The sequence below is a fragment of the Gymnodraco acuticeps genome, unplaced genomic scaffold (assembly GCF_902827175.1).
Source record: "Gymnodraco acuticeps unplaced genomic scaffold, fGymAcu1.1, whole genome shotgun sequence".
NCBI classification, from domain to species: domain Eukaryota; kingdom Metazoa; phylum Chordata; class Actinopteri; order Perciformes; family Bathydraconidae; genus Gymnodraco; species Gymnodraco acuticeps.
In genome coordinates this window covers 351,125-365,114 of record NW_022991300.1, presented here as the reverse complement: position 1 = coordinate 365,114, position 13,990 = coordinate 351,125, and the positions used below count along the sequence as shown (strand labels likewise).

At 40.6% G+C, this 13,990-nt stretch overlaps 1 protein-coding gene across 1 annotated transcript; it reads left to right on the top strand.

Annotated features, from left to right (window-relative positions):
- The first annotated feature begins 1,784 nt into the window (after positions 1 to 1,784).
- Positions 1,785 to 4,343, top strand: LOC117562374 (odorant receptor 131-2-like). The gene is made up of 2 exons (XM_034240191.1): positions 1,785 to 1,943; positions 3,534 to 4,343. Exons 1-2 carry the CDS (start codon positions 1,785 to 1,787, stop codon positions 4,341 to 4,343), a joined length of 969 nt encoding a protein of 322 aa, XP_034096082.1.
- The last annotated feature ends 9,647 nt before the right edge of the window (positions 4,344 to 13,990 follow it).

Here is a 13,990-nt window from a genome sequence, read left to right as displayed (position 1 = left end):
TGGGAAGTAACAAAGTATTTCTACTTCATTACTGTAAGTAGATTTTTCCGGTATCTGTACTTTTTACTTTTACTCCCTACATTTTAACACAAATATCTGTACTTTCTACTTCTTACATTTTCCAAACAGACTCGTTACTTTAGTTTTAATGCATGTGAGGTGAATGATCAATTATTTGTATTTTGCATCATTGCGGGCCTTCCCCGACATCAAGACTGATTTAAAACTAAATGGTTGTGACAATAACACGTAGAGAAGACGAGCCATGGCGTGCAGATCATGCAAGACAGACGTAAACAACGTAAAAGACGTAAAAGACGTGTGACGAAACAGCTTGGCAGAGACGGGAGAAAGGTCTAACGGCATAATGTCCAAGAGTAACGCTAGTACAGTCAGCGAAAGGACTGAAAATGAAGATAACATTGACGGAGGCGATTCATCAGACCACCATTAAGACATCGCATCCATGGCCTTACTACGGGAGATGTTTGAATTTGTGGGCGCAGAAAAATGATTTGTAGCGAATGCACTATCATCATTTGTGTTTGATTTGTTTAGGCCTAAATTACGGCAAAGTAACCCATCTACAATGTTGGCGACAGCAAATACAGGTACTTTGTTTTAGTTGTTAGTAATGAAAGTTTAAATGAAGCTCCTTTTCACTTATATTATATTATGTTAATATGATGTAAGGTTCAGTTAGCTTTGCACACAAACAGCCAGTTTAAAAGTTACTTTTTACTGTGAGTACATTTCAGAGACTTTAGTTTTGTACTTTTACTTAAGTAAAAAGTTGAATCAGTACTTCTACTTTTTCCATACAACTAGAGTTAACCTTCACTGATGTAAGAGGGTGTTCTCCTTGTTCTGACTGGCAGCTCGTGGTCCAATAATCTGTCTATGATCATCTTGCTTTCTATAAAACGATGAAACAGATTTCAGGCTCCTTCATCTCTGATCGAGGTGGAGTTACAAGCTGAGGTAAGGAGGTCATTAATGCTCTCATACTGTTAACATATTATCATGGTGTTGTTTATTGAACTGCAATCCTTTTGAACTGTATTAACATATTATAGTCCGGCTCATGGCTTCTTCTGCAAAAATACAATTGAAAGAAAACTGTTAATGTGCCTTTTAAAAGAAAATAATAGCTCATCTAAAAAACGAAATGCTATAATGTTTGTAATCCATATATTTATAACTCTTTATTCGTCTTATGTTGCATTTAGTAACACCTTTAACTTTCTCCTAAGTGATCGAATGCTTAATGTAAAAGTGTGCCAGTCTCATTTTGAAAAAGGTTATCTACTATACTTCATATGTGACCTAGTATTGATAGGAAATATTTCATTAACCTTGTGAAATATTTAAGACCCGTGCAAAGGTGTTTCTTATGAACAAGAATAAAGGAACTGTTGATTGATTGTAGATTCACTTTATTCTCTGTGCATAACCAAGTAGTTGCTGTTGGTACAAAAAATAAAGTAGGCCTAAGGCTTTGAACTTCACATTCACATAAACATAAGAAAAACATGTTCTATCTTCAGTCAAGTCTGCTCAAATGTAACAAAAGCTCTACTTAATAATGTGATGATTAGGATTATTAGTTGAAGTTATAGTTTCAATTAAATACCATTAAATGTTTGAATTGACTGTCATTTTGTATGTTTTTGTTGTTACATTTTTCTCACTATGCAAAGTCATTTTCATTTTTCTACAAATGCCCTGCTTATGAAACCCCTGTGTTAGTTTGAATTGTTCACTTTTGGCACAGGATCCTCAAAATGAATTCCTCGTCTCTTGGCTTTCTTAATGTGTCGATTGTTGGGAGAAATCGAGACTCCTTCAGTACGGCTGTGGCTAAAAATGTGATTGTCGTGGCTCTGGGCCTCATCATCAACTACATCAACGGTACTCTGATACACACCTTCAGGAAACACCGGGTACGAGTTATCTACATTTTTAAAGATGTAAGGTTTTTATTGTCATGTGTTACATAGCTACAGTGTAGAAATATCAATTACAATCGTAGCTCCTCCAACAGCGCAACACAATAACACTGATAGAAATAGTTAAAATAGTGCAAGTAAATAAATTAGAATAGAAATAGTGCAAGGAAAGTAATATCTATTATGTTTTCTATCATATTGATTATTATTCTAACCTCTCTTTGCTTGTTTTTATATATATACATACATACACTCAATACAATACACTCGCTGCTATATCATTGCAATATTATTATTGTTAATAATATGCTATGATAACGTGCAATTATCTGCCACTACGTTTTATTTTAGCACTACTAAAATACTGGTGATATTTACATTAATTATGTGACCGTCTGTGTTTCCTGTAGTTATTTAAATGCTCTTTTTACTGCACTGTTAGTGTACACTTGTACTATTATGCTGCTGTGTGTATTGTTGTTACTCTGGCACAACAATTTCCTTCGGGATAAATAAAGTCCTATCTTATCTTATACTGCATTCACTATACCATATGCATGCAGAACAATATGATATCCATTGATTGCATTCTTATGTCTGAGCTTTATTGCTGTATTATAATGTGTTTTCTATTCATTATTACTGTAACCTCTGTTGGCTTTAAACACATGCTGCATTCATTAAATAATACGTGTCATTTGGCCCTAATCCTCTCCTGGACACAACAACATTACAATCACCATAACATATTTTTAATTATTGTTTTTGAAATGTTTTAAATTCAATACATTTATACATAGACATTTGTATTGATTGGGATAAACCCCTTGAGATGCACCATCTCGTTTTCAAGGGGGTCCCGACAATAGCAACAACTTACAGACATACATAGACAAAAAGCAAAACATGACACACAAGACAAACCACGTACAGTCTGTTCAGTGAAATTCAAGCAATGCACACAATCATTACAATTTGAGACAGTCAAGCAAATCAGTTTCATTAATATCAGTTATAACAAGTGCAAACCAGTTGAAGGTGAGATAACAATGCATGTTTAAATAAACCCAATGATGCAAGAGATCTAATGGCAGCAGGTCAAGTATTCCAGTCAGTTGGGGCTTTGAACATGAACGCTCTTCTGCCAATCAATTCTTTTGACGTATTTAAATAAAAAATGTAAAATTATTCAAATTAAAATGTAAGTATATGTACATTTGTCGGCTTCATTATTTATCCTTTTTTTTTTTTAAAGATTGCCTTCATTGTATATACTGTACGACAAACCGACTATTCATCTTCAACAATTTCCACACAGACTTTCTAATGAGATTTTAGTGTTTCTAACAAAAGGTATTGAAGCAAACTTTACTGTCATTTCTTATGTCTTTGTTATTACATTTTTCTCACTATTGCAAAGTAATTTTGACCAAAACTACAAATGCACTTACTTCTGAAACCCCTGTGTTAGTTTGAATTGTTCACTTTCATTATAGGTGAATTAAAGTCACATTTACACAGTATTTCATCTACCTTCATCACTGCAGGACAGAAACAAGTCCGCTGAAATCTCTTTTCCCGCAGATATTCCACATCAACCCCCGCTACATCCTCTTCATCCACCTGGTGGTGAACGACATGATCCAGCTGACCTCCACCATCAGCCTGTTTGTCTTCAGCTACGTCTTCTACAAAATCAATGTGTCTTTATGCTGCTTCATCATCCTCTGCTCTGTCTTCACCACACTCAACACCCCGATAAACCTGGCCGTGATGGCGGTGGAGTGCTTCATCGCTATCTGTTTACCTCTGAGGCACGCTGAGCTATGCACCATTCAAAGGATTTATATTCTGATTGGTTGGATGTGGACTTTGAGTGCGGTCGTAACGATGCCAGATGTGTTTATTATTCTGGCTACAGAGCCCATAGAGCTGTTTTACTCCACCATTGTATGTAGTAAGGACAACCTGTTCCGACACCCTGTGATCCTTGAAAAGCGGGATGTTTCCTACATAATATACCTAATCTTTGTCTGGCTCACTCTCCTTTTCACTTACTTTAAGATCTTTCTAGCTGCTAAATCAGCTAAATCGGGTAACGGAGATGCAAAGAAAGCCAAAAATACAATCCTGCTCCATGGCTTTCAGCTGCTGTTGTGTATGCTAACGTACGTCTCACATACGATAAACAAGGCTCTGTATAACTGGTTCCCTCAACACTTTACACATGCTCTCTTCATGAGTTATATCATCGTGCAGATCCTCCCCAGGTTTGTCAGTCCCATCGTGTACGGGCTGCGAGATACGACGTTTAGGCAGCATTTGAAAAAGTATCAGATGTGTTCAGTTACAAAAAGCAAGCATCAAACCATGGCCTGCAGCGAGGATTATTAGAGAATCAAGGCAAGGCAAGTTTATTTATATAGCACTTTTCAACACAAGGCAATTCAAAGTGCTTTACAACAATGAAAGACATTAAGAGCATGACACACATTAGAAACATTAAAAAGCAAAGAAAATAAAACATGAATAACACAGGTACATGAAAGTTCCTTCTATATCAGAGTAGCTCATGATAACAGAGGCCCTACGTAGCTGTGTACGCAGCCGGATGTATATGGATGACGCTCATGAGACACTGTGTTGAAGTTATGATAGCTATGATCCTAAGAGTGGCATGATGACTCAGCCTCTATGGAGATAGGCATATGACTGTCATGTTTATTGATTACGCAGGCCTTAGCTAATCTGAACTAATGTCAGAATACTGCTTTGAACCAGTATTCTTCCATCTTGTTGACTGTAACTCCCTCTCTACTGTATAAGCATCTGAAGGACACTGTTCTGGGTACTATTTGTCCCACGCAGCCCTGTGTGTGATGACTACTTCCATTCTTGAGAGGATAATAAATACATGTATCCTGATATTGAAGACCAAGCCGGTGACCAATGAACAAAAGTTACAGTGCAGTCTAAGATATGAATAGTTCAATTAAAAGCAGCGGCAAAAAGAAAGTATTCCGTCTGGATTTGAAAGTAGTCAGAGTTGCAGCGGACCTGCAGGTTTCTGGGAGTTTGTTCCAGCTATTTGGGAGGCGTGTGGCGCAGTGGATTAGTGAGTTGGTGTTGGGATCAGTGGGTCACAGGTTCAAACCCCACTACAGTCAGCATGTCGTAGTGTCCCTGAGACTCTTCACCCCAAATTGCTCCTGTGGGGATTGTCCACAGTATTGAGTATGTGAGTCGCTTTGGATAAAAGCGTCTAACAAGTGACATGTGATGTAATATTTGGAAATACCCTAGCCAAATTCTCACATTCCTCTACCCCTAGTCTTCCCGTGAAATTATAGTTCAATCATGAGAGACGTGATGTATGAAATACATGTTTAATACCGGACACGTGGTATAGAAAATTATGATTGACAGATTACAACAATGAATCAACTGATGTTTGGAGATTAGGCCCCGGTTTGTAGGATATCATTCAGGAGGGGAAAACCGCTCCGATGAACCCCCCGGGGTCTAGACACTGGTGGTGGTGATAATGGTTCGGTCTGGTTTGGAGGAAGAAGGATTAGCTTGGCCCTGAATTAGGAGACAGGAGGCGAAGGGGTGGAGGCGGGTTGTGCGTTGACACCTGAAATGACAACTGACAGAGAGGGAAGAGCAGATTTAAAGGGTTTAGCAGGTGCAATGATTGCTAGCTGGGGAGTACCGCCCCTGATTACTTAATGGGAGAAGAGCTTGCAGTGACGTGTAACACCAGGGGGTATGGTCTTCTTTCTTGAACTTGCGCTAAGCTTCATTTCAATCATGAGAGACGTGATGTATGAAATACATGTTTAATACCGGACACGTGGTATAGAAAATTATGATTGACAGATTACAACAATGAATCAACTGATGTTTGGAGATTAGGCCCCGGTTTGTAGGATATCATTCAGGAGGGGAAAACCGCTCCGATGAACCCCCAAAGAGAAGAGAAGTAAGAAGTGCTGAGATGTGAAGCATTTCTTACCTTGCTGGCTGATTGAGGAGATCTGTGGATGAAATGAGATAACACAGGGACATGATGAGATTGTCGGAATAACTGTAGGGTTAATGTGAACGCCAACCATGCTTAGCGCCTGCATGTTGGATTAGACGATGCTGACCCATAGGCCGCAACCTGCACGCGCAGGGTTAAACATGACGCTGACCCACCGGCCGCAACCTGCACGCGCAGGGTTAAACATGACGCTGACCCGCTGGCCGCAACCTGTACACACAGGGTTAAACAAAAGCTGACCCATAGGCCGCAACCTGTACACACAGGGTTAAACAAAATGCTGACCCATAGGCCGCAACCTGCCCACGCAGGGTTAAACAAAATGCTGACCCATAGGCCGCAACCTGCACACGCAGGGTTAAACAAAATGCTGACCCATAGGCCGCAACCTGCACACGCAGGGTTAAACAAAAAGCTGACCCATAGGCCGCAACCTGTACACACAGGGTTAAACAAAATGCTGACCCATAGGCCGCAACCTGCACACGCAGGGTTAAACAAAATGCTGACCCATAGGCCGCAACCTGCACACGCAGGGTTAAACAAATGCTGACCCATAGGCCGCAACCTGTACACACAGGGTTAAACATGACAATGACCTATTCGCCCTGTACGTACAGGGTTTAAACATAATGCGACCCACTGGCCGCAACCTGCGCGGCAGGATTCAATACGCGGACCCGAAGGTCGCAACGATGCGGTATGAAGTGTTTAAACGTGAACACGGTGACACGTAAATGTGCTGACTTGCTAAACCACCACCAGTTGTATATATAAGTACCGTTAGTGTTGGAGGGACCTTTGGATGGCCAGCATGGCACTGATGTCCGGGCGAATGTAGGATGTGAAGGCGGAGGAGAACCACCGTCCGAGTTGGCAGGGAGGAGGGAGATATGCCTTGAATGGCTGCACCTGTCTGAACGAAAGCCCTGATATGCTATTAGACGCCACCACCAGTTATATGCATATTTACCATAGGTAAACTGAAGAGATCTTGATTGGCGGCACGAGCCGATGTCCGGTGAAGAGGGAGATGTAGACGATATAATGCCCGAGAGCTGTTAGCTTGAGTACGGTGATGCATGAATATCGTAACCTGGTTTACCACGAGCCAAGTGAGCATGAACCCGAGAATATGAATGAAGTGCCGGATGCACGCAGAAAAGACGTACACTTGGTTAAATACTGAGACATGACCCATGATATAGTATATCTTAATTAGCGTTAAGTGTGCCGGGATGAGTCATAGATGCTGATGAGCTGATTGAGTGATTAAGACTGTCTTCTATCATCTGAAGTGAGGATGATGGAGGGACGCTAGTGTTAGATCCAGCAAGTGTGATAAAAATGTGTAGAAATAGTGGAAATCGGAATGATCTCATGCAGATATCCCCCCCAAAACGGAGGATGTGCAGTGCACGTCCTTAAGTCGGGGAAAACACGGTCGTCGTGAGGCCGGCGGATGCCACGTCCAGGAAACGGGAGATGATGCGTGCCGAAGAATCCGCATGCAAAGTACGGTTGCCCGGTGAGGAAGAGCAACTGTCGTTGAAGACGTTTATGTGGATGCACGCAGTTGGTTAGAGGAACGATAATACCATGAGCTTGATGTGATGGCTAGGAACTCCGGTGTGAGACTGGGCCTGTAGTTCCTCATGATTAGGAACGCTGTGCTCCTGGAGGAGTCTCTTCTGTTTCTTCTTCTCTTTTCCCAGTTGAGCGGAGTTGTAGTTTAGTAATGTTGTATTTGAACGCTAGATGCGTGAAGGCAACGCATTAGGAGATCTCCCTGAGCAGTGGGTGATTTGAACTGGGGAGAGACGCTATTAATATTATTACCCGAATAGCCGGTGCACGCATAGTTTCTCCTACTTGACTTAAGGCTGAAAGAGTTCCGCTGAACGATGATGGGAACATTAAAGCCCGTCGTAATATCTGCTTTGAAGAGCCAGCCTTGGCCTGCACGCTATTAGATTACATTATCTCCGTGCGTAGAAAGGGGGGAACATTGACCTTGTCATCGAGATTGTCACCTGAGCATTTACCGAATTGTATTAAATAATCTGTCGACAGGCTGTAAACAGAAAAGCTGAAATTGAAACTAATAAATACTCAGTTAATCATTAACCGAGTTTGTATAATGTAGTTAATAATTCCTTACATTTATTATAGCGCTTTTTCAATGACTCAAAGCGCTTTACATATACACACACACATTACACATATATCATACATGCAATGGTCAGATACTGTGGACAATACCCACAGGAGCAAGTTCAGGTGAAGTGTCTTGCCCACACCGGCTTTACAGACGCAGCAGCGGCGGGTTTCACCCCTTGATCTGATGATCATTGCGCAGCGCACTGCGCCACACCGTCCATCTTCACGCCTCGAGGTCATCGAGGCGCTTTTACAAGTACACATTGGTATAATACATGTACTGTGGACAATACCCACAGGAGCAAATCCGGGTGAAGTGTCTTGCCCAAGGACACAACGGCCTGACGCAGTGGCGGCAGGAGCGGGTTTCGAACTGAGTTCCCCAGCACTCCCCCTTGATCTGATGATCGGATGCACAGACCACTGCGCCACCCGTCCCTACCCCCCAGTTACTCTGTGTGTTGCTGCTAGCGTACATAACATCTGACGTGGGAACGTTACTCGTGAATGGAGCTACGGAGCTGCTAGAAAGACAGTGGAACCCGGTGCATTCCTCCGTCTGGATGTGGAGCACTTTTGCTAAATGTTTAGACAAAGTGCTCGTGTTACGCCCTTACATGATAAACTCTTATTGCACTTGGCAACGAGCATTCTCCACATCGAAGCGGGTGAAGTTAACCACGCCTCGGAGCGCGTTCTCTCCGCCACCTCCGCAGTGTGCTCCGCTGCATGTAGCAGCTGAGAGATCTCATCTGATCGAAAATACATCATAGGCGCATTTGTTTGTCCTTTGCATATTAGAACGAGTTGTGACACTAGACTGCGATATAATGTTTTTGTAGCAATAAACATGACATATTTATAAATGTCTCCGGGTACTGATAAAAAGACCAATAACGTTGGAGCTTACGCACGTAAACACACTGCTGACGTCACAATGGATCGACGACTGAATTAGTTGCAACTAATTTGGTAATCGATTTGATCGATTAGTCGATTAGTCGTTGCACCCTTAGTCGCTGCAACTCTGACTACTTTTACATCCAGGCTGAAAACTTTTCTTTTGTCGCTGCTTTTAATTGAACTATTCATATATTAAAACTTTTTCTTTTAATGTTTATTTTATTAGCTTCCTTTTAAATGACTGATTTTAAATGCCATTTCTTAATGTCTTTCATTTTTTAAAGCAATTTGAATTGCCTTGTATTGAAAGTGCTATATAAATAAACTTGCCTTGCTGCCAAGGAGATGTTATTGTCGCAGATCTAGCCGTTGGTGCACCAAGAAACGGAATATTCTTAGTGGAGAAGAAAAAGAGAAAACCGATCATTTAGATTTCGCAAGATCACAGACCTTCCTTTTTTCTGCTGCCACGTTTATTTCTAGAAAACATGTATCCCGCTCGCTCATACCATGCCCATGCACACATGCACGCCACACCCCTCTCTTAAGGGTAGCGATCTCACTCTGCATGACCCAAATGTCGTAACAATATACGAAACATCTCGTGAATTTGTTGCAACTGCCTTTGCCAACGTTACCCTGACGCCTGTTGAAGTGAGCGCAGGAGGAATAGCTTCAATGGGATAGCTTAAGCCCTGCCTGCCTGCAGGAGGGGTTGTAGTTGAAGCCAGAATGGGTAAAACTCCGCATGTGATGAGGACCCGTTCCACGTGAAGCCGGAAGCGCCGCATTAGGCGGCCCTGATGCCAGTGATGCCTTCTCAAGAGACTGAAGCGTACGTCAGTTGTTTGCGTGAAGTAGCCATTCCCATTAGGCCGGAGGAACTTCCATGGAGCCCGATTTCCTTGTCTTTTCCTCCCGCGTCCGGCCGGCTGACCCGCTACCCGACTGGGGAACGCCGCCTGTAGCTTAATCCGCGATACTGCGGAGCTGATGAATAAATGCCTGGAGCTGGAACGAAGCCCTCAGCTGGGACAAAGCCCTGCTGCTACTTGGCTTAACCATGAACACCGTGACGCGTACACTTGTGCGTTGACACCTGAAATGACAACTGACAGAGAGGGAAGAGCAGATTTAAAGGGTTTAGCAGGTGCAATGATTGCTAGCTGGGGAGTACCGCCCCTGATTACTTAATGGGAGAAGAGCTTGCAGTGACGTGTAACACCAGGGGGTATGGTCTTCTTTCTTGAACTTGCGCTAAGCTTCATTTCTTTTGACACTTTTCTAACCTTTTTATATTCCTTTCATCCTTCTCTTTCATCCATTTTGAATCTCCAAACAACACATTTTCCTGTTTTCCTGTTACCTGAACCGACCTTTGACCTTTAAACCACTTTCCTTTTCAATTCCCGGAATTAGGATATTTAAACCTGTTTTAAGACTTCCCTCGTGAATCTTTGGCCTTTAAACCACTTTACAAGCTGTGTTGCTTCTGCAGTTAATCAGCCTCCAGAAACAAGGTGATAATCAGGTTAAAACGGCTTGCAATAGTGGAACAACAAGCTGCTGTTACAGTGAAAACAAGCACCAAACCATTACATTACATTACATTACATTTAGCTGACGCTTTTATCCAAAGCGACTTACAAGAAGTGCGTTCGACCAACAAAATACAACCTTGAAGAAAACAGAATCATATAAGTACATCAGGTTTCATAGAGCCAAAACATTTCAAGTGCTACTCAACTGGCTTTAGATAAGCCAGTCCTTTATTAGTATATAAGTGCTTTGTTAGTAATTCTATCGCTCGAAGTGGAGTCGAAAGAGATGAGTTTTCAGTCTGGAAGGTGTGTAAGCTATCTGCTGTCCTGATGTCAATGGGGAGCTCATTCCACCATCTTGGAGCCAGGACAGCAAACCCACGTGTTTTTGCTGTTGGGAACTTGGGTCCCCCTCGCAGCGAGGGTGCAGCGAGTCGTTTGGCTGATGCAGAGCGTAGTGCACGCGCTGGGGTGTACGGTTTAACCATGTCCTGGATGTAGGAAGGGCCAGATCCATTCGCAGCATGGTAAGCAAGTACCAGTGTCTTGAAGTGGATTCTAGCAGTTACCGGAAGCCAGTGAAGGGAGCGGAGGAGCGGAGTGGTGTGGGAACATTTAGGAAGGTTGAAGACCAGACGAGCCGCTGCATTCTGGATGAGCTGCAGAGGTCGGATGGCACATGCAGGTAGACCAGCCAGGAGGGAGTTGCAGTAGTCTAGGCGTGAGATGACGAGAGCCTGGACCAGAACCTGCGTCGCTTTCTGTGTCAGCTGGGGACGTATCCTCCTGATGTTATAACCAATAATAATATCTATATATATATATATATATAGATATATCAATAATAAATGTCTCTGTTTCCAGGTCTTTTCTTCATTTGTCTTTATAACAATAAAAAAAAACAATATCACTGCTGCAGAGTGTGTTTCCTCACACAGGAGAACAAACATTTTGGATCCAAATGTTCCCTGTTTTCGTGTTACCTGAACCGACCTTTGACCTTTAAGCCACTTTTCTTTTCAATTCCCAGAATTAGGATATTTAAACCTGTTTTAAGACTTCCCTCGTGAATCTTTGGCCTTCAAACCACTTTACAAGCCGTGTTGCTTCTGCAGTTAATCAGCCTCCAGAAACAAGGTGATAATCAGGTTAAAACGGCTTGCAATAGTGGAACAACAAGCTGCTGTTACAGTGAAAACAAGCACCAAACCACAGCTACATTCATCAAGGAATCAAGCCTTGTAATTCTCTGCTGCTAATATTCCTCCAAAAACAAGCTAATTATCACTCTGTGAGTTTAAAACTGTAATTTTCACCATTTGAGGAAAAACAGTGAAAGTATGCATCAAGAAATCAGGCCTTGTCCTTTTTTCAGATGAAGTTTCTCAGAAAACTAGTCAATTACCATTTTACCAAGTAAAACACTGCAAACACATAATAATAATAATACGTTTTATTTCGAGGCGCCTTTCAGGACACCCAAGGTCGCCTTACAGTGCATTTAAAAGTTAAAACAGCTACATAACATCATGAAGGGCAGTGTAGACACACACACACACACACACACACACACACACACACACACACACACACACACACACACACACACACACACACACACAGCCTCTTTATATTAAAATGATGTGCATCTGATCTACAGTGTGTATGTTCGCCCTCTATGACTAAAGGTTGGTTCGTATTTGTTCTCTCTCCTCCTTTATGTAGAAACAGATAGTTTCATGTGTTTGGCATTTATATGTTATCATGTTGTCTGTTGCATTAATATCAATTTGTATGATTGTGCTATAATATTATAATTCTTAAAAAACGTTGTTACCTTTTTTCTGTTTTAATGCTCAACAGCAAATGGGAATATGAGTCATTTCCACAGATGTGAAACTACAGGTGTGATTAATAACTGCTCTTCAGTAACACACAGGGACATTTAATGCAACATAACTAGAGTTCATCTGATATTACATTTTAAATATTATAAATGATCAGTATCTGTGCATTAATGATATATACCTAGTGACGTTTATTGAAGTTGTATTGTCTTCTGTTTTTGACATATTGCATTATTTATGTTTTTATTTTTACCTACAGTTTTATCTTTTTGAATTTAAAATATATTTAGTCGACTAATCCCTGCAGATTATATGGGCTCTTTAGTCTCTTGCACTTTTGGATTTTAAAAGTGTAAAGTATACTGCATGTTGCATTGTTCGTGGATCCTGAGGCTTCTTTTCTACAAAACAACTGATCTGTAGCTGTTAGCCTTTTAATCTTAAATTAAGGATTTAAACCATTTTAGATCACTTCTAAAAAAGTTGCTATGATGCAAAGACATTTCCATTAAAAAGGCCCAAGAGATATGTCATTAATATTTAACATGTGAACCAACTTCAGTCTTGATTATAACTAATACATATTTATTGATTTTCTGAATTATTCACCCGTGTTTGTCCAAATTAATTTGTTGCATAATTGAAGGAAACTGAGACACGAGATTTGAACCTTGAATGAGAGAAAATCTAATAGTTGAAGAAAAAGCACTATGATGGAAAAAATGCCTCAACATGTTTTATGTTAAGCTTATTATATTATTATTTGAGTTAAATATTTTAACCAACATCAGTCCTGAAGATAATTAGCAAATATTTTCAAAATTTAACAATTTAAAAATGTTATGAAACTTTTGACCTGCACTATTTTATTTATGATTATACTGCATGATTTGGAATGTGACCTTTTCTTCCGCACAACAGCATTGAATGAGAGCAAATCTAATTGTTGGACAAAATATGCCTATTTTCTTTACTTTAAGTTTATTTCCCCCTTTAACTGAGTTCAATTATGTAATCAAAGTCAGTCCGGATAATAACTACAAAATGTTAATAAATGTTCTGGATTTGAGCCCTTATTCAACACTAATTTAGTTGCACTTTATTATTTAATGTCTTCATTATAGCGTATGTTGCATTGTTGGAGGTGACACATTTAAATCTTTAATGTGAGCAAATCTAATAGATGTTTTTTTATAATTGAACACTGTAAAGCTTTGTAATTATATATTCATTTCTGGTAAAAGCGCTTTGAACTGCTGATAAATAGCATGCATTACTTGTGTTATATGCTTTTTGATAGCCATACTTTGAAGATCACTATATTGTCTGTTAAACCTTTGATAACAATTGAGAAAATAATGGAGACCCAACATTTCATAAACTCCTTTTTGGCCAAATGTTTTGCTGTTTTTGTAGTTCTTAGTGCCTATTTTTTATTTATTTTTTCATTTGTAGAACTTTTTGTCCGTTGTGTTTGCATTATCTTGACGTTGTCTTGTATCTCTTCTTGTGGTTTTCCCAGCTTGTCTCCTCATGAGTAAT

Bases quoted from the DNA above. Each gene is read 5' to 3' on its own strand.
- LOC117562374 (XM_034240191.1), top strand. From the start codon at position 1,785: ATGAATTCCTCGTCTCTTGGCTTTCTTAATGTGTCGATTGTTGGGAGA. The intron at 1,944-3,533 runs GTACGAGTTATC...CTTTTCCCGCAG, and splicing joins ACACCTTCAGGAAACACCGG to ATATTCCACATCAACCCCCG.